The 21,049-nt window shown below is 40.8% G+C and overlaps 1 protein-coding gene across 2 annotated transcripts in view; it reads right to left on the reverse strand.

Moving 5' to 3' along the window:
• Window positions 1–2,891: 2,891 nt before the first annotated feature.
• The window catches only part of LOC121889128 (phosphofurin acidic cluster sorting protein 1), a 66,558-nt gene continuing 48,400 nt past the window's right edge, over window positions 2,892–21,049 (reverse strand). The window contains exons 7-24 of one of the 2 annotated variants that reach the window (XM_042400836.1): window positions 20,017–20,094; window positions 17,698–17,757; window positions 15,578–15,738; window positions 14,594–14,687; window positions 12,869–12,949; window positions 12,506–12,627; window positions 9,961–10,096; window positions 9,477–9,581; window positions 9,288–9,394; window positions 8,219–8,373; window positions 7,896–8,006; window positions 7,706–7,808; window positions 7,543–7,585; window positions 7,385–7,427; window positions 7,135–7,273; window positions 5,419–5,657; window positions 4,579–4,698; window positions 2,892–4,473 (exon numbers count right to left, since the gene is read on the reverse strand). In XM_042400836.1, coding sequence (XP_042256770.1) covers window positions 4,355–4,473; window positions 4,579–4,698; window positions 5,419–5,657; window positions 7,135–7,273; window positions 7,385–7,427; window positions 7,543–7,585; window positions 7,706–7,808; window positions 7,896–8,006; window positions 8,219–8,373; window positions 9,288–9,394; window positions 9,477–9,581; window positions 9,961–10,096; window positions 12,506–12,627; window positions 12,869–12,949; window positions 14,594–14,687; window positions 15,578–15,738; window positions 17,698–17,757; window positions 20,017–20,094 — 2,016 coding nt within the window. In that variant the 3' untranslated portion in view covers window positions 2,892–4,354. Of the gene's footprint in view, window positions 4,474–4,578; window positions 4,699–5,418; window positions 5,658–7,134; window positions 7,274–7,384; window positions 7,428–7,542; window positions 7,586–7,705; window positions 7,809–7,895; window positions 8,007–8,218; window positions 8,374–9,287; window positions 9,395–9,476; window positions 9,582–9,960; window positions 10,097–12,505; window positions 12,628–12,868; window positions 12,953–14,593; window positions 14,688–15,577; window positions 15,739–17,697; window positions 17,758–20,016; window positions 20,095–21,049 lie in introns of both variants that reach the window. The other variant, XM_042400835.1, reaches the window with a different exon arrangement.

A 21,049-nucleotide genomic window follows, 5' to 3' on the forward strand; every position in this document is an offset into this window, starting at 1 on the left:
ACCTTTGACCTCCCTGTGGAGGCTGCAAGTGAAAGAGGCATCGATAACCTTTTATACAATTTAGGAGAACTTTAGATTCACATCTTTGCAATAATTAGACTAACAACACTACAAGGCAAAGAGCATTTGGAGTTAGTAAAGGTTGTTGTCTAACAGCACACACAAGATCATTGACCCCCACCATGGTTAAACTTTACAAGAGTTTCATTCCTGTACATTTTGGGAAGATTTTTCTTGTTGAAATCCATTAGTCAAATTTAAAAACACAGTAACCTTTTATAAAGCATACATAAAAAAAATCTATAAGTTGTCACTAATAACTTTATTAATGGTTAAGATACTTAACAGATCAGTAACAAGTACCTAAAATAAATAGTTTTGGGTTGCCAGGTTGTGATTCCAGATTTTAGGCTCATGTACAGCAGTGGTTCCCAACCCTCGGCTATGGACTGGTACTGGGTCTTGGAAAATTTGCTACAGGGCCACAGAGAAACAAAAAAGCTGAATAATAATTACATAACTTGAATTTTTTACAGATTTTTTTGCCCACTTGGGGGGAGGGGAAGCAAGCTGTGAACAAAACATTGACTTTTAAGCTAACATGGCGAACATGTTAGCAACCACTTGCTAATTTACACATTCAACAGACACGGAGCAACATTAGCACTCATTTAGATTCCTGTTTCTGTCCGCCTGTTGAATTAAAGTCCAATTTTCACTCTCCTTTTAGCTCTGTTTTGTTCTCCAACTCCTGTGGCAAATATCTGGCTCTTAAACCACTAAATGCTCCACCATCTTCACCTTAGCTAGCTGCTAACTTAGTCTATCTGCTGTTTGGTGTTGGGCAGGTAGTGTGCAGTGGATTTTAAAGACCTTTCCGTTGAGAACAGCTGACACATGTGGCTGAAAATGAGGTTGATGATGCCAATTTAGCAACTTTTTTGGGCAAACTTGATTTTTTTTTTGTCAAAACACACAGTTTACAAGAGGAAGTTTATTCCACGGTCTCCTCTAATATCATTAGAGATAGATTTAGATGCATACTGAGGAGACAATAGCAGAAATGGCTAATGTCTGTTTGACTTCATTGTCTTTATTTAATTTTTTTTAAATCTTAGTAATATGTAGTTATGTTATGGCGTCACATATATGCAGATTAGTGCGCGGCATCATCTGACAACATCTAGCAACTTTTTGAGCAGGATTTAGCTACTTTAACCTAAAGTTCCCCTAAAACCAAAACAATGAGCTGAAAGACGCTAAAACGCTCCGCAGAGGTGAGGAGAACTGCAGAGTTGTGTGATACATCTCTGCAAGTTCATCACTACGAGCTACCTCTTTCACATTACACATAGTCATTTGACCCATTGTTGAGGATGTAAGCTAAACGAAGGGAGCCTTCACTGAAATTTGGGCTCACAACTTGGCAACACAAACTTTCCATTTGTGCATTGTAGCAGCTCAATGCGGAACATTAATCGATTTTTAAATGATTTATTAACATTAATAAAGTAATAAGTGGCAACTTATAAATCCTTTTCAAGTATGGGTTATTTTAGTGGTACCAAAATGTACTATTTTCTTAGAAAAGTCTTAAGCTTTAGTTAGCTTTCATAACAGTAAATGTTGTACTTTCTTAGTGCAAGTGCAAGTTTCAAATGTATTTAATTTTGGAATGAAACTTCCTGTCCTCAGGTCGGATTATGTGACCTCTAAGTCAAACTACAGTACATTAACGCTCATTGACATCCAGGAATAACGAAAGCCAGCCTCTGCATGGAGGCTATCGGTCAGTCAGTCTGTCAAGCCCTTAACTGGTTGTCAGCAACACAAGTGAAAAGAACTGCAGGTTTTCAAAAAGGGGGCTGCGATCAAGAGGTCCACCGGCTCGGCTGTTTGTTTTCTGTTGTTTACACAGAAAAGTTGAAGAAAAGTAACCAAGCTCACTGTCTGTCAACTGTCCATGCAGAGAAAACAACTGCAGCGGAGTCATTTCTAAAAATTTGAAGCGAACTGTCTTGTTTTTAGGCCAAATAACACCGACTGATTAAATTACAGACACGTTTCCTCTCGGAGAATGTTTCCACTCGTGCCTTAAAAATCAGTCGTTCACAAAGATGCGAGACAGCTCTAAACTAAATTCAATACATTCAAAACATTTGGAAGTACTTAAAATGAATCAACACCCAACCGAGCGTTTGTTCAGCGGCGACGGACGAGCTGTTAACCAAACAGAGAGCGAACAAACAAGCGAGCCTTCGGGGGGGGGGGTGAAACCTCGTGTTTCGAGACGTGCTGCTGACATCACAACTGTAACACTGTAATATCGACACAGGAAAAAAAAAAAAAAAAGAACTTTCTAATCTATTTCTCAAACAAAAATAATCTAGCATTTAAATCAAGACGTTGGCATTAACACTATTTTCTTCTAAAAACTATTTTGCTAATACTTCACTGGAGATGGAGAGAGTTACGATGTAGGCGACACAAGGTAGAGCTACACACGCCTGGTGAGCTTTGCACTTTTTTTTTTTTAAAAAACAGCTTTTAGAACAATTATTATAAACCGCTATTGACAGTACATTCTTAATTTTACACCAAAGTTTAATTCCAATCAAATTCTTTCGATAAAACTGAATTAATTTTGTGATTTTGTTTGTTTTCAAGGTGTTTAGTGGTGGAAAAAAAAACAACAAAAAAAAAACATCTGCATTCGCCTTGTGCCAGGCTACAAAGTAAACAAGACGACCACTGCGGCTTTTACAGCCCTAATCTGATCATCGATGATATTGATAATGTCCACATCATCAACACACAGTGCCAACACACACACACACACACACACACACATACACACCAATTGCATGCCCTCTGTCACATGGTAGAAAAACTCCTATTTAGTGATTTATTTTTTTCTTTTAGGTTTCTGACCACATCACATTTATTTCACCACATACACGCACACTTGTTACCGGTTACTGTACACTCACTAATCACCTCACGACATCCTAGATAAAGCATATAGCAGACCTGTACCAAAATAACTGAAATCTACCTTTTTTTTTTTCCTCTTGATAAAATAAATCTTATTAAGGAGCCCCAAGAGAAATGGGAATGCTTAAATGATATTTAGGGGGACAGCTGGCGACCAACATTGTGCTTTATTGCGGGTGTTTAACTCCCGTTCTAGCGGTGTAGATACTCATAGAGAAGCAGGGCTTAACGCATCCCATCCTATTCCCGTCAACGCTGCCGAGTTTCGGATCTATCTGTTGGCTCTGCTGTCGAGATCGCTAATCGTTTTTTTTTTTACCAGCTGCAAACACCCAGATGGTCCACGTGTATTCATAAGTGCATAGCAAATAAGAAGATAAAGAAATCGTGGAAACTCCTCACAAAAAAACGTACACTATGCATCACAAAACAGCATTAAAGGGAAGGCTTTTCACTAGAGCACAATTTTTTTTTTTTAAAAAACAGACACTTCCCCTTTATATATTCTTTTTTTTGTTGTTTTTGAAAGAAAGTTTGGCATTAGACATCCAAATGACTTATTTTGGTACAGAAAAAATGTTTAAAATTGTTAAATGGAAGCCCTTGAAATAAAAAAAAAAAAGAAACAAATGGGTCTGCTTTGAAGGGCTGATCGGTTTTACTGATGTAGGACATGTGGAGGAAAAATTCATTACATTACCAGACTTTTATTTATCTGACTGCATTTTGTGAGCAGAGGAGACTTTTTCTTCTGTGTTTTCACTGGCTCGTGTGAAAACACCGAAGCCCTGTTGGCATTACTTTCTATTCTGTGTTACTGTTTCCGGCACGTGAGTGGCGTATCTGTTAGTTCGGAGCATGCACGTGTGGATCGGGTCTCGAGGTGAGCGGGGGACTTCGAAGAAGGGGGGTGAAAAGTTGAGGGTCAGACATCAGGGCTTGAAATCGATGAGTCGTTGCATGCTGTTGCATTCCATAAAACGGAAACGTAAATGGCAGTTAGCTAATAAACTTGTGCTGTAAGCCCCTTGTAAACACACACACATACACACATACTGTACATTCACGTGTGCATGCACACTCGCCACACACACACACACACACTCACAAAACACACACCAAAAGGGGCGTTAAAGTGACTAGTAACAGCGCTGAAAACCCAACACCACACTCCTCCTCTCCCTCCCTAAAGAGAACTAAGACGACTATAGCGGAAATGAAATTAAGGAAAGAAAGTAGTCCAGCCACTCGACTCGTCTTCTCGAGGCGGGGTTCTGTGCGCAAAGGGGGGGGGGGGTGACAGGATCGAGGAGAGTCAAAGGTCGAGTCGGGGGTCGGAGGAGTCGGGGGGCGGTCGACCCTAAGAGGGGGGCTTGCTGTAGCCGAAAAGTCCGACAGGTAGGTATTTGACGTGAGTGGGCCACTGGGCGGCCAGCTGGAAGAACTTCACTTCGTTCCACTCGACGCCGTCTATGGACACTAGAGGGAAACAGAGAGGAGGAAACAAAACTCAGTCGACTTAAAAAGGATTGATTTAACTAAAGAGCGGTGGTGTATCAAACACACACACGGAGGAAATTGTACCTTTCAGGATGGTCTGCTGCTGCTTGGCAGAGCAGATGAGTCGGCTGATGCCTTCAATGACCTGGCTCTTAGAGTCTACATCCTTCTCCTTTGGCTTCTTTCCCAGGAAGATGGTGGGAACTGAAAAGAGAAACAAAGGTCAAAAGGACTGTGTGCGTCATAGACTACTTTTTGGGACACACGACAGACTTAAGGCCAGTTAACTGGGGACGGCTTGATGGTTAGGGTTAGTGGGTTAGGGTTAGTGGGTTAAGGTTAAGGGGTTAAGGGGTTAGGGGTTAGTCTACGTAATGTCCTCAAAAGTGACCATGATCTGTGCGTGGGTGTGTGTAAAAGGAGGTTCGGGTCACAGCATTAACTGGAGATATTAAATATGAAATTGACTGCAGGCCATTATTGGCACTGGACTTTATTAAAATAATAAACTAAAACATTAAATCCATTAAAAAAAATAGGGCATAAATGACTCATATTCATTAACAAATGTAATAGTGCTGGAATATATTCTGGACAGTCATGTCATCTATTTTGATGGCTGTTTCTCTTCTGACCTCAGCTACATAAAATCTTTAACACCTGCATTTACATTTTATTATTATCTGTTTATTATATAAGAATGTAGAACATGAAAGCTGTCAGCTGGGACACAGCAGTCTTCCCACTTATTGTCTGTTGTCACCCTAAACACCCTATTTTTGTTTTATGGGCATTAAAATGTGTTAATAGTGTATTTACATCTTATTCACATTCAAGATTTAAGAATCTCTATCTGCAATATTATTCATTCTGTACATAAAGTCCTGAATAATCCCTTAAAACATCTCCCATCATTCCTCTCACCTTTCTTGTTCTTCTCCTTGGTGACCACGGTCATGGCCATGGTGCTGACCTGGGCCTGTGGGTCGTTGCTGCCCCCGCCTGGTAGCCTGCTGACCTGCAGCGAGCGGAAGGCGCTCTTCAGCGTGTTCTTGCAGCCCGTGTCGCGTCGCTCGCCCTCCCGCCTCTTCTCAGCCAGCGAGGCCAGCCAGTAATCCACCTGCAGGCCGATGGCGTCCACGCCGTGAGACATGCTGGGGCTCCTGCGGACATAAAGCGTTTATGATCACATGTTCGAAACGTTCCCCCGCAACGAGAGAAAGCAGCTGCTGCACTGAGCTGCAGAAACCACAGCTGGCTTGAGAAACAGTTTCTGCAGTCTTAGGTCATAGAGAGGAAACAGACCCTCCCTTTTTAACCATTATATATAGCAGGTAACACCCTGTTTCATATTCACACTCTTTTTCTGTCTCCGCAGCACACGAACATCACACGAACATCACACGAACATCACACGACACGTGACCTGCCACAAGTCATTTCAGTTCAATACTGCAGCAAAAGATGCACGCGCACAGTTTTTTGTACATTATGTGCAACATGTGCACTGAATGTATTCTGCAGAGGCTGAAATTAGACAGATTAGATCAGACGCAGCTGCAGTCTGTCTGGCTCTTCAGAGTGACTGCAGAAAATTAAAGGGATGAAAACATGGCTGAAATATCAAAGAGTCTTTCACTTCTTGGAACTGGATCCCAGTTAAAGCTAAACTGGTTGACAAATGAGGTCCCAGAAGCAAAATGTGCTACTGTTTGCTTATAGAACAAACACAGGTGGTTAAAAAGCATTACAACCTGTTACAGCTCAGTATTTATAGTATCAATACATCTTGGTGTTGTATGTTGACAGTTAATATATTATATTGCCACAACAGAATATTGATGTGATGTTTTTAAATAAGAAAATACTGAACATAAAAAGGAAAGACGAGGAAGATCAAGTAGAGATTCAGTGAAAAGAGCAGATGCAGGAAGTTTATGTACATTTATAATAATATAATAAAAAACATCATCATCAATGATAATAATCTTAATTTACAGAGCACTTTCCATATCCCACTTAAAGTGCTTCAGAAAAGGAAGACAGATTATAAAAATCATTAGATTTTATGATAAAATAGATCAAATAAATTCCAGTAATGCAAGTTAAAAGAAAATTAACTAGAAATAAGACTGTTTAGAAAAAAATAGTAAAATCAGGAAAGGCTCTCCCATAAAACTACATGTACTTCTCACTGCACTACTTTCATCTGACTGCTTTATTTTACTGTAAAGCACCTTTATTGTTATTAAATATGCTCTATAAATAAATGGACATATTTGATTATTTTGTAAGACACAATTTTACACGTAAAACATACAATATGATGCATAAACTGTAGATTATTCTAAATATTACTCTAAATATCTAAATAATAAACATCTAAATATTGTTCTAAACAGTACGTGAAGCAGTTATACCATCTGGTCCACCTCAAACATGAAAGCACTGCTTATACATGAACAAACTATTAAATTTACATCCAGAAATAGATGATGATTTAAAATCTAATCTTTATATTTAAACCATTTCACCACTAAAACCTCTTGGGGAAAGTTTTGAGGGTTGATGGAGTGTATTTACATTGTGGTATTGGTGCTTTTAGGGTTTGAGGATAGTAATTTGAGTAAAAGTCTTTACCCTTGCACTGTGAGAACGCTGCCCATGGAGGGGGAGGAAGGTGGCGTGGCCGCCTCTTTGATCCCTGTGGGGGAGCCGTGGGAGGGGGGAGACGTGGAGGGGACTGCCAAATTCACCGCCACGCCCTCCTCTGTATCTCCTTGACGACCATGAAACGGAAACAATGTTATTACATTATCGACAGCTACATCACATCAAATTCAACTTTTCACTTTTGTGCTCAGTTTGTGAAATAAGTTCAAACACTCACCTGTCGGAGAGGGACCGGACTCGATCAGACCGACCTTCACTACCTGGAAAACAAGCAGTGATGTCAGCAAAATATGTGAATGATCGCTTTGTTTTACAACCACCAATTTTTTGGGGAACCGCACTGCAACCACCATGCAAAAGTGAGTTAAATCTTACCCCAATAAAAGGAATAAACTTCTGGTAGGAGTCTTCATCTCGCCTGGAGAGGGAGCGAAAGAATTGCAGTTAATTGTGACAATCCAGAGAATAAAGGCTGTGGGTTTTGTGAAAGCCGTTTCATGAGATGGTCTGGCTCGTGTTTGTTAGCGTCTGTACTCACGTCCTGTGTTTGCAGGTGAGCATGGCCTCAGCGATGGGGAGCTGGTGTGTGATTGTGGAGCCGCTGATGTATTGGGAGATTCTTCCCGCCACATCCAACTGGTCTGGAGACGAAAAAGAAGAAGAAAATTCACTCTTCAGTTCATTAAAATCACTTCTGAACAGAGGTCACCTGTATTTATCTGTCTTACCTGTCTGCGGCGGCTCAGAGCGGCTGAACACGTCTCTCCATGCTCCGTCCAGGAAGGAGGAGCTGTAGCGGTTGTCAAGGGCGCCGAGATGCTTGGCAACTGGATGGGAGCCTGATGGAGAGGACAGAAAAATATTAAAGGAAGGATGGAGTGGATGGAATTGGATTAGCACAAAAACAAAAAGAAAGTGACTTTGTGTAATAGACGTCTGAATAAATGAACAGACAGAGTCACTCCCCAGGTGGTTCCCCCAAAATAATAAAGCCTTGCTGAGCCTGCAGGAGCTTCTTAATCACCATGGAAACACCAGCTGACTCTCTTACCCAGAGGCACCACCAGGAAGCGCATGTGGTTGAGCCAGTCGGACGTCTTGTTAGCGAGCTGAGTGACGAAGAACTGCAGGATGGCTCCCAGGTAACTCTGGCTGCCCACCGCCGCCACCTTCACCGCTCTGGGCATGGACGAGTTACAGTTACAGCTACAGGGACGAAGAGAGAAAGGGAGAGAGAGAGAGAGGTGTCAGTGGTGTGCAGATGAGCAACCAATGGATCAGCCAGTTCGGAGCTTTATCTCATCCATCGAAACCTTTGAAAACACCTGGAGGACAAGTACAATAAGCAGTGGAGAGAGGACAATAACAAGAGTTAACAGCCATGTTAGCGGCTCTGTCAGACTGTACACGGACACAGCTGTGCTAAATGCTAACATGTTCACAAAGACATCTACATTTCCTCGGTTGTTTCTGTCATTTAGGTATAATGTTTACCCTGTTCAACATCTAAGTTTAGTGTGTTGGCATGCTAGCAATTGCTAATTAGCACTAAACCCAAAATACAGATGAGGATGGGTATTTTTGTAGGTATTTGGTCATAAACCTCAATTTGACATCTTGACATTGCTTGTTTTGTCCAGCCAACAATCCAAAAATATTCAATTTTCGATGATGTAAAACTGAGAAAATCAGAAACTCCTCATATATAACAGCTGTTTTTCTTGATAAATGATAATATGACAAATTGTTTCACCCCTGAAATCAGTGTTGTTCTCCCTCTTCTTGCTGGGAGAGGACAGAAACTATGCAGGACTTGCAGCTTAGTTTGTTACCTACTACCACAACCAACATCTATGTTGGCGAGAGGTGAAGGGATGGAGAGAGACAGAACAGTGTAAGGAGGGAAGTGTTGCTCTGGCAGAAGCAGAAGTTAGCGATATGGAGGCATAAGGGCAAAGAGGAGGAAGAAAGAAAGATGCGGAGGACGACAGAGAAGAAGACAGAGGGGTCAAACTGAGGGATAGAAAAAAGAAAAAGAAGATGAGTCATGCTGCAAACCAAGGGATGCAATAACTCTGAATGCGTGTGCGTGAATATTAGCTTTTCAAAAAAATACTCACAATTTCTGGATGCGGGTGAGCACAGCGGACAGCACCGCCTGGATTTCAGCCGCCGAACACGTGCAGACCACCGGGTGTCTCTGTACCTGGAGCTGCTCCGCGACATACTGCAACACAATCGAATCGGTTAAGACGTACGATGACAAAAACCTGACAAAATATCGCTCGCTTTACACCGCACAGCCTCACCTGCCCCTGCCAGTCGGTGCCATTGACCAATATCAGGCTCTCCGGGAGCGCAGAGTCCGACAACAAGATCTGGTTCAGCTGGTCGTACACCGCCTTCCTCAGGACCTATACACACACACACACACAAACACACATGCTGAGTACATAATCCCTCCGACAGCGACACATTTTCCCTTCAGATGACTCATTGGGACATACATAATTCATTTCTGAGCTCCAGGCGAGTCATAGATTATCAGGAAGCATGTATGTTCTCTACTTTGGGGAAAAAAAACAAGAGCGGAGCGGGTAGAAGAGGACAGAGAACAAAGGCGGCTTGTTTTTTAAATCCCTCTGAGGAAAACTGCAACATGCCGATTTATTTCTGTATACTAGGTTAAAAGGATGCAGTAGTTTATGATAACTGTAAGATCCTGGAGAGAGAGAAAGTCTTTTCATTAAAATGCCAACTCTGACTGAGAGTTGGCGTGTTTCTGTCTCGTACCGGCGTGCTGTGTCCCAGCTCCGGGGATCTCTCGGAGTCTGAGCTGTTGGTCCGTTCGCTCAGAGGTTTGGACAGCTGTCTCTCCTTCATGGGAGTGCTGCTGCGTTTCAGTCTTGGGGTGTGAGTTCCATCCAGTCTGGGGGAAAATAGGACAGTGTAGTTAAAACGGATTCAGATTAAATCATTGATCTCCAAAATTTTCAGTTTTTAACGGGAGACTGTGTCATTTTCACTGAACAGCGGCCCCTGTGGCCAAACGTGGCAACTACACGACAGCTACACATTGAATTTCTCTTTATTTTCCAAGATTTTCTTAAAGCTGAAGTGCTTTTGTCCCCTTTTGGCAGTGAGAGTAAAGGGAGGGCGCTCGGCTGTGATTGCCTGAGTACAAAGACGTTACTAGGACGAGGGGAGGACGTTTCTCTTCGTTTGAGAACGTTAACAGTGAAGTTAGACTTTGCTGTTGGGTTTCCGACTCATTTTAAAAAAGATGAGAGAGAGAGAGAGCAGCTGTGGTCGAGTGAACTAGAGGGTGAAAGAATAGAGGGAGCTCTGGTGGCAAGAAAGCCATTAAATCAGAACAATGAAACACTATTTTCTAATTGTTTTACAGTGGTTAAAGCACAAACACGCCCACACCCCCCCACTCGACCCTGTGGTGGTGTGCTGCACCACCTGATTTGGTTTGAATCAGCCGGCCTGACACAGGCATGCAGCACCCTGAATGACAGGCACACAGAGAGGGCTGGTAAAATGTTTTGATGGTCCACCGGCCCAAAAACATATATTTTAACTGCCCACCAGGATTGTCTCAGTGTGCCCGATGACCAGTACATGCTGGCCGTAACCTACTGTTGCAGCTGTAAAACGGTGGATAAATTGTTTTAAGCGTCACACAACCACCCCATGAAATGACTTGTTTCACCATCAGAATTTGATCCATTCCCTATTCCCTATAATATTTGGAAAGTCTAGAAGAGCCACATGATTAACGGCCAAACAGCCAGTGCAAGAATGTTGCGCCCGCCATGAGATTTAAAAACTGCGTATGCTGTGAAATACAGAGTTTATCTGGCAGTGATAGACTTAGATGAGCATTGTGTGAACTCGTTTGGCAAGGGCTTGAATATAACAGACGTTCATTTATATGTAAAAGTTCTACACTGCAAGTTTAAGTCAATTGCTCTAAACCTGCATTAATTTATTTTTCTGGCTACTCAGGGGAAATGGAAGCTGTCACCACAACACTGACATAGTATCACTATGTTGATAATATGTCAGTATAACATTTGGTGTATCACAGTCATAGTGACACACCAAAGTTATTATGGTGAACTACAGGCAAACCTATTTACAACACCCAGAGTCTTGCTTCTGGCAGTCACTCTCATTTTAGCTCTGTTTTGATCTCCACCAACTTCTGAGGGAAATATGTGGCTCCTTAGCTGCTAAATGTTCAACTATATTCCAAAGCTAGCCGCTAACTTTGTCTGTTGGTGCTGGTCCGATAGTGTACAACAGGCGTATCAGTGTTTTGTCGCTAAAAACAGCTGCCTGTTGCGGCTTGAAACATGGCTGATAAAGTTGTGGCTATAAAACCAAAACAATGAGCTGAAAGACGCTCAAATGCTCCCAAGTGCTGAGAGGAACTGCAGGGCCCAATAATAATTACCTGTAGGTGCATCACTACAAACAGCATCCGTAGCATAAATAAAGTGAAGTATTTATGCTACGTGTCTTATGTCTATCTAAAGGTTGCTAACATTAGCCACTATAAACTACTGGTCATACCAGACCAAGTGATCACTGATGTGTGCGGTTGGCTGAGGTCAGAAGTGTGCTCTGTTGCACGTGCAGTGATGGAATGTAAGTACATTTACTCAAGTACTGAAATTTAGTAAAGTTATGAGGTACTTTTAGTTTACTTCAGTATTTACATTTTATTCTACTCCACTACACTTCAGAGGAAAATATTGTACTTTTTACTCCACTACATTTATTTCACTTTATGTTTCAGATCAATGTTTAATTTTTAAGACAACAAAACACAACAAAATCAAAGAGTGTGAATACATTTTACAGACACTGCATATCTGTATACAGTATACAGTATACAGTACCATTCAAACGTTTGTACACACTTTCTCATTCAAGTGAATGGTACTGTATATAATAAATATAACACTGAGTACTTTTAATACTTAAAGTAAATTTTGCAACTAATACTTTTATATGTTTACTTTTTAATGCAGGACTTTTACTTGGAGCATTTTTATGCTGTGGTATTGCTACTTTTACATAACAATCTCAATACTTCTTCCACCACTGCACACCTATAACCACACTCAACAGTGATGTCACAGGGTCCTGAAGTACACCTGTACATCACCTGTCGATAAAAAAATTTTCAGCGGGTGGCAGAGCTGAAAGACGACGACAGTAAGTGCTCGGTCCCCAAGATTTACGCCTGAATAAATAAAAAAACATGCATGAATGAATGAATGACTAAATTAAAATATCTGTTCTGTTTTGTGTAGGTTGGTACCTCGGTGACGGCATGGTCTGGCTTTCGCTTCTGCCGCTCTTCAGGGGTGTACGGGGTTTCTCTGCCACTGACACCGTAATGCAGGGGCCCACCTCAGCAAACAGCTCCTGATCTGTTAGCTCCTACACACACACACACAGAGTCACAAAGACAGACTGTCAGTGTCAAAGAAAAGAGATACAGACAATCCTAAAGCCATCTTTCCTAACAACTCATCACTTTTTGTTTCTTCTGGTCTCTCCGTCTCTCTCAATCTGTCTCACTTTACAGCAGATGGCTGTGATACCCCCTCAGAGTGATATTAACACACCATTAATTCTCTCTCCTTCACACACACACACACACTCATTAGCAGAGTCGTACCAGTGTGTCCGTTTCAGACAGGGCCTCCTCCAGGTTGCGGCTGCGTGAGGGTTTCATCTTCTCCAGAGGAGGCTGCTCCCCCTGCTGGGAAGACGAGGGAGCAGCAGTCAGTCGACACGCTTAATGAGACTCATTATTCAGTAAATAAAAAGGAACAGAAGTCATTATGCAGCCGCAGTGCTCAGCTGTAGGCAACAAAACATCATAACTAATCTTAAATAACAGCAGTGATGTACAAGAGATATTATTTCTCTCCTGTACTCGAGGCGTTTCATTTTACTTCACACTAATAAACTGGATTAAAACAATTTCTTAAAAAAATGAAAGCAGCCTTTTCCACTGCAAACATGTTTTAGGAAATGTGCAGACAGCAGTCACAACACTGAAGACTCATTTCAGTATTACTTTGAAAGGAGGAACTGCAGCCGACAGTGAAAGCCATTCAGTTCGGTGAGATCAGGCGCATTTTTTTTTTTATTGAGCAGATAGCAACTGTCAGATTTTATAGTTACCAACTGCCTCCCTGCTGGGATGATTTATAAGGCTTCAGATTCAGAATATTTACCACATCAATGTGGAGTCACTTGTTTTCAAGTTTGCGCCGCCACTTAGTACAGTTTTATGACTTTATTATCTCACTACGTGTGCCAGCGTGAGGTGCTTACTATAAGGTTGGTGTTTTATGAATACATTTTATTGCGGACCTATTATGACAACACTGGATAGGGACCAAAAAATGCCTAATAGGTATGAGGTGTGGAAACCGCAACCATGACGCATAAAATGTTTTTATTTGAATAGAATGTAGAAAGTAGACGCAAAAAACAACAAAATTATAGTATCTAAGGAGAAAATATGTTCAATAAAAACAATACAGATGCAATTTCTTACTAATACAGTTGAGGAGAGCCTTATGAATCTCCTCAATCAAACTGAATCTGAGGCAAAAAAGCTTAAAGTTTGGTTTAGTTTTAAGGTTTTGTTCTCTTAAGAGACAGGATCCCAACCTTTTGGGCTTCTTATCCATTAACATAAAGCTCTATCTACTAGCGACCCTTCATCGCAGGTTACATATGTCTCCAGGTTGTGATCAGTTCAGCCAAAGAGTGATTATTCTTTCCCATATTTGAATACTACTTAGTGGCCTGGAGAGGTATTATTATCTACTAATTCACACGCAAAAATGTAATTTAAAGAAATGTCATTTAAAGTAATTATTTGTATCTGCTTTTCTACACTGATGTCTCATGACCTTTCAGATTTACCTTGGGGTGTCCTGACCTGCCTGCTCTATATAACGAGTTATGACAGAACGTAAAGCCTTTCAGGAAACTGTGATGAATAATGCTGACAGAGGTTTTTGACTGTAGCAATGCCATTCATAACAAAAACTTAAATTGAGCAATAATTCATTTGCAGAAAATCCTTCATTCAGCTTAAAACTAACACTCCTCACCAGCTGCAGAGTTTTATGCAGTCATAGCAGGTGTGTACTGCACCTGTACTACGTGTCTTTTGCACACAGTCTTTAATGAAGTCTGGTTGTAAAGTCAAGACGCCCTCTGGGGACAATAAACATTTTACTGTCAGCTCCCAGTGAGGCAGAGAGAAAATAAAAAAACAAAAAAAACAGGTTTTTTTTTTTTTTTTTTTGAGAGTCACATGAGTGAAATTTCTGCTGGCACTGCAGCTGCTGCTGCTTCCTTGTGCATCCGAGTTACTCACAGGACTGAAAGTGTCTCGGCCCAAACTGCCCTTGCTGTTCAGACTGCCGATCTCCGTCTGGGAGCTGGACTGGGACATCCCCTCAAAGAACGGCCTGAACACACAAACATAAGAAAACATTACTCAAATAGTGTTGTAACTGTATTTTTTATTAGTGGCTTCCAGGACATACTTAGACATAACATACTGTAATAGTGATTAAAAAAATGAATGAGAAAAACTGGACAGAGCAGCTCATCATTAACTCAAGAGTCACACAATCACATTTATTTGAATACTATAACTTTCACTTCACTAGTTTAAAAATACAACCTTACAGTCAGTTAGAAAAGCTACTGTACACTTTTACAAGGATGCACAAAAGGGAAATGAAAATGACTGATTTCACTACTGTTTTGGGGCTTTTATTTAAAAATAAGCTTTAAAGATCCCATGAAAAAGACACTCAAATGCCTTTTTGGCCCATCCTATCAACCTGCCTCGCTCTCTCCATAACTAACAACATCTTGGTTTACACATTAGCTCGACCCCTAACTGACCCATTTCAACGGGAAATGCATGACTGTAAAAAAGTCATGACATAATTTTACGGGACCTTTGAGTTTGAGGCAAACAGACTATCACTTGTAAATAAGGACAGTGTGTGAATTTTATGTTATTTTTTTAAAAGCTGGTTAAGAGGAATTATCGGGACTGATGTTTCTTCTGTCTTTACAGCCTCTAAAGTTTTGATTTACATTCCAGTTTTGATAAATTCAAAGTAATTTGACCTGATTCTGGCTCCTGTAAAGTTTTTAATGTGTGACTGCAATGCACAGTTTTCACCAACAGAGGGGGCTCTGACTTATCAATGCAGAAAATGTGCCTCTCTCACTGTAGCACATATGTGTAAGAGAAGCAGCACGTCCACCTGCACTGGAGTGTGTGTGTGGTGTATGGTAAGTGTGTGTGTGTGTACAGTGATATTACATCTATGCTTGTTACCTTAGCTTAGGTTTGGGTGTGCTGAGGATGCTGTCGGTCTCCTCCATCTCCGGCCCGCTGTCACTGGGATTGTACATCTCCAGACTATCGTAGAGCTCATCCAGGTCTTCTTCCACCTCCTGGATCTGCTCTCTGGATACGTGCTCCAGGCCGAAACCCACCTGGAAGAGACACAGAAGTGACCAACAGACTCACACACACAGAGTAATGCAGACGCTGGTTGTTCACACATAAACGTGATGAAAAAAAAGTGTCAGAAATCCACTTTTCTCTTTTAACTGAACAGCGTGAACCCAGTAGAGGGGAGATCCCAACAGTGATGCTAAACGCAGCTCGCTGCCAATTTTTCCTGTTGACATCAAAAAGTACCCGCAAGGGCTCGGGCAAGTCTGAGATTTCACAGACGGCGGAAAGTAAAAGTGAAAGAAGTGAGATGTTTACATGTCTCGCTGACCTGTTTAATATCAGAGCGAGTCGGAGAGCTAAGCCATGCTTCACATAATCAGAGTACATGTTTAACTGGGATGCTGCGCTTGGATAAATGTGTTTAAAATGGAATTCCTCATGTATATAAATAGAGACAAGTGCTAGTAATAACACAAAGGACGCACCACTTCTGCTTTATGCTCTCTTGATGTTGACTCCTCAACTTGGGAGACCAAGAACAGATCCAGCACCGTTGTTCAATTTAAACTGGTAGAGTCCTGAGATAATGTGACTATAACCACACTTTACATTCATATGCTGTCAGTCCTCTTGGGTTTGTGTAAAGCTGCATTGTCCAACAACAGTGACTCATGAACAAATTTAATTAATTAAATGTGGATTGGCTACATTAGTCTGTTTAATAAGATAAGCACTGATAACAATTCAGCATATTGGATTGGTGCAACACTAAGTAATACCAATAAATCTAACATAAGAGTATTGACATATATGTATTTATAAAGTGTACATTTGTGGACATGTATATCTCCATTCAAAGCACTGAAGATGTGGCGAACTTTAAGGTGAACTGTCACATGATCACATTAGTTTTTGTTAAATTTGACTTTCTTTTAAACGCTAACAGGCTGGGCGCCATGGGACAGTATTACAGACGTTTTGTTTTGTTACAACTTATCTCTTAGTTTTGTAGTTTTGGCCATCAACTCCATCAGTTAACTCATAGTGGTAATTGCTGAAATCTGGGAACACGACTGCTCAAAACCTAAAAACAAAAAGTGTGTGCACCCGAAATGTCGGTAAAGATCGCTCGCACGCAACTACAGTAAATACAGTAGATCAAAGTTTACCCTGGAGGCCGTCTGTAAACTGTGACGGATGTTTACGACGCCGATAATTTTACTGTTCTACTTTGTATCTCTTTCAAATACATTTGGCTAACCTGGGGGGGGTTGTCACTGTGTTCACAGATCTCAGCAGTTTACTTAATATTATAACATAGAAATGAAGCCTGAAATGAGGAAAATAACATTGTAACAACAGTAATCATAATTGAAGCTTTAATCCAAGCACGGTATTAGTAGTACCAGTGACAGAAATAATGATAACAGGGGTACAAATGGTAGCTTTGGTAGAAGTAATCTCATTTTGGTTGTTAAAATGATGAATCATGGAGGCAAACGCTCGTGTAAACTTCACAGAGAAGAGAAGCACCCACACAAACGTCAAGTGTTAAACACAAAATCACATTCAAAAAGGAGAAACACACACACATACCTACACACAAATGAGACTCAGATCTAGAAGTGTGAGCAATGTGAGAACAAAAAACGCACATCTTGGTTGATGGAATCACTCCACATTAAAACACACACATTTCTGTTCTATTTAAATCTACAGTGGGTTTTTTTTTTTGGTTTTTTTAGCCATCCGCTGAATCTCAGTTGTTCTGCCACATCTCTTCCCACACACACACACACACACACACCGCTATCTGTCTTCAGAGCTTCACCGAAATACGTGTCGACTTCGGCAACACCTCTGGAGCAAATACACACTTTGAACCTCGCACATGAAGTGAAAGTGAGGACGCTAAAGGTGATGTAAGCGATGTCAGGAGGGGGAGGGGGGGGGGGGGGGGATAAAGCCAGGTGGAGAGAAATAACAACTCCTACCTCATCAGTGACTTTAAACCTTTTCAGCAAGGCGACAAACTTCTGCTTGATGTTTGGTTGCTGCGGAGAAAGAAAATGGAAAGAAGAAAACATGACACTCAGGAGATGGATGCTCATATTTAAGTGTGTGTGTGTGTGTGTGTGTGTGTGTGTGAAGGGAAGTATGGCGCAGAAAGTGATGACAGGAGCAAGACATGGGAGTAATTTCTGAGCTCACATTTCACGCTTGACGGCTCAAAACAACAGCAGTTAATGGATACAGGACGTATTTCTGTTTGTCACATAAAAGGGAAAAAGTGTTGCCCACGCAGATATTTCTGCGCAGGCTGAGGTGCGACTGTGTTATTAAACTGGAAAAACGTGAAAGCGAGTGTGTCATTGAGGTTATCAAGTCAACGCCTCCCGGCACAGATGTTTGAACGAATAAGTACAAAGGATTGTTTATTAATTTAACAAGCTGAGTTGTTTGAAGAGGAAGCAGCACAAAGCCTGAAATGATTAAAAAGTGACTGAGCGGTGACTTTTTAATGATTTACTGAAAAAGACTCGAAATATGACTGTTAGCTTCTGTGCAATTACAAAACTTTGTCAAAGTTGCTAATTACCATATTCTATGTTAATATTTTATAAACTTTACAGACATGAAAACAAACCCTGAATGTGACTCCGACATGTTGCACATCTCATTAACACGATATCTTTGGCATAAAGACGTCTATCAGTTGGACCAGCTGTCTGTTGAAAACTGCGATACCCAATAAAACTCTCTGATAGCGTATTCAATAATGTGATTAAAACTATTCTTTTTTTTTAAAAAATCACTGGTTATCTTGATTAATAAAAACCAGGGACCATGAGAATTTAAAAAAAAATCAATAATTAAATTTTGATTTTAAAAATATAATCTGAAGTGCAAATATGTAGTTTTACTGTGTTTTTTACTGTAAAATCTGCAGCTCATTCTCAGTTCCTCCCAACTTTTCCTGTCACTAGAGCTGCAACGACAATTAGTCAATTCATCAATTAGTTAAATAATTTACTATTTTGATAATAAATTAATCAGTTTGAGTCATTTTTTTAAAAAGAAAAATGCAAAAATCATCTGGTTCCAGCTTCTTAGAAATGCATATTTTCTGGTTTCTTTAGTCTTCTATCATAGTAAACTGAACATCTTTGGGTTGTGGACTGTTTGTCCCAACAAACACAAGGTCAAATGGTTAATTTGAGGTCAAATGGTTAATCAGTTAACCAAGAAATTAACGGTCATTAAATAATCATTAACAGCAGCACTGCTCTTCATCACGTATTACCAGAAGCTCTCTGGGGTTTCCGAGTCATAAGAGGTTGTTGTTTGGTTGTAAACTACTTTGGTAAGTCCCCACCCAAACAATGTTTTCGACAGATGGGGAAACACTCTGCATGTAAAGTTATTTTTAGTCATAATCTGTTAAAAAAAAACCAAAAAAAACCAAAGTGTCTTTCATCAAAAACATTTAGTGATTTGAGTAGTTGTGGAGAGCTGTAGAGCCGAGGTTGTAGGGATAGAAATGATGGTTATTGTGTGTGTGTGTGTGTGTGTGTGTGTGTTGTCCACAGGCGGTACTGTTGGGGAACATCAATGACAGTCTGACTGAGACCTCCACAGGAACGCTCCATTAATAACCTGCTGATACAAACTCCAGCTGCTGCACACACACACACACACACAAATACACCACTTTCCTTATGCCACATTGCAGAAATCACTGTAATTTCCAGGGTCGCTGACAATTTTGTGTGTTAATCTCTATCCTTGCTGAATATGAGTGTCTGCATGTGTGTGCGTGTATTTCTATGTGTATGTGTGTGTGTGTGTGTGTGTGTCAATCCATCCCAGGAAGCAGCGAGTGTTATTGCGGGTGCTTGTGGTGAGTTGTCTCAATATTTTCCTCCCAGGAAAATTGGCCTGAATTACAAGTATTGAGAATGAGAGGGAGAAAAATGGATTTATAGAAAAGCTCAAAACAAGTGAGGGAGGGAGCGGGAGAGTGAGAGTGAGAGTGAGAGAGAGGAGGAGGAGGAGGAAGGTTGATTGAGGTGAGGCAAGAGGCAGAGGAGGACGAGGGAGTAGGGGTGGGGGTGGGCTGCCGAGTCGATTCAAATTTATTTGAAAGGGTTTTTTTTCCACAAAGCAGGTCCGCTGCAAAAATTGCTTTACAGAGAAAACAAGCAGGTATGTATACAAATCCAGAGCGACAGAGAGAGAGAGGGACGAGAGAGGCTGGATGGATGGATGGATGGATGGATGGATGGATGAGGCGAGGGAGGTGTTTTTCTTACCCTGGTGATGGCAGCATTGGAGGGGAGCTTACGCCTCGGCTTCTTCTTCCTCACCTCCTCCTCTTCGTCATATAGATACTTTTAGAAAAAGAGAGAGACAAAGTGGCAGACAGAGGAAGGAGAGAGAGACAGAGAGAGAGAGAGAGAGAGAAAAAAAGGTCACATTTAAAACACACACACAGTTATGCAGCAGCACTAAACCGACTTAACAGAACTAGACACACGATACAAAAATTTCCTATCAGAATAAAGTGCGTGTGTTAGACGTATTAAAAGCAACAGATATTTGTGGTTTAATAAACTGGGTTGCACCATGAAAACAATCAGGAATGTCTTAGCTGATAAAGATCTTAGTAATGTGTAAATCCGTCGCTAGGAAACAATGGTAGCACCATCCAATCAAAAGCAATCGATCCAATAATGGAAACAAGAGGATGTTTCAGGGGAACAAAAGGCTTTATCTTGGTCATATGTGCATACATGGAGTAAATATGTGAGCTTATGAATTTGTACTCTTTATTCAGTTGATTGAGAAGGAAATATTTTATTATATTCTGCATTATTTATACTATAAATAATGCAACCAAACCAATGTTATATGCTAGTTTGGTCTAATGTTGTTGCTATACATTTATTTTTGTAATTTAGGGTATATAGTGGTGTGAGATGTGATTTAATGGTAGTAAATCTAAAGATGTGATCTTTAATGGTAGTAAAATGCTGCTTAATTAAGGTCAGCCTTCATATTTCAAGTCTAATGACATCATCGTTGTTTCAGGTATACGTGGACCATATTCTATATCACCTCTATACTTTTGTCAGTTGATTCAGTCAGTTATGCCTGGCAGGTATAAGTGTAATATCTCCATATAATCCACTGTTTGATATTCAACTCAGAGCCAAGCTGTCACCAATCTCTGCAGCACCTGCACTGGAAATGTGGATAAGGGTCCGCTAAGCCAGGCCAGGACGGATTAACCGGAACATGTACATCCCTCTTTGTGACAGTATCTTGCACCGATAATAACAAAAG

The sequence above is a fragment of the Thunnus maccoyii genome, chromosome 22 (assembly GCF_910596095.1).
Source record: "Thunnus maccoyii chromosome 22, fThuMac1.1, whole genome shotgun sequence".
In the NCBI taxonomy this organism is placed as follows: domain Eukaryota; kingdom Metazoa; phylum Chordata; class Actinopteri; order Scombriformes; family Scombridae; genus Thunnus; species Thunnus maccoyii.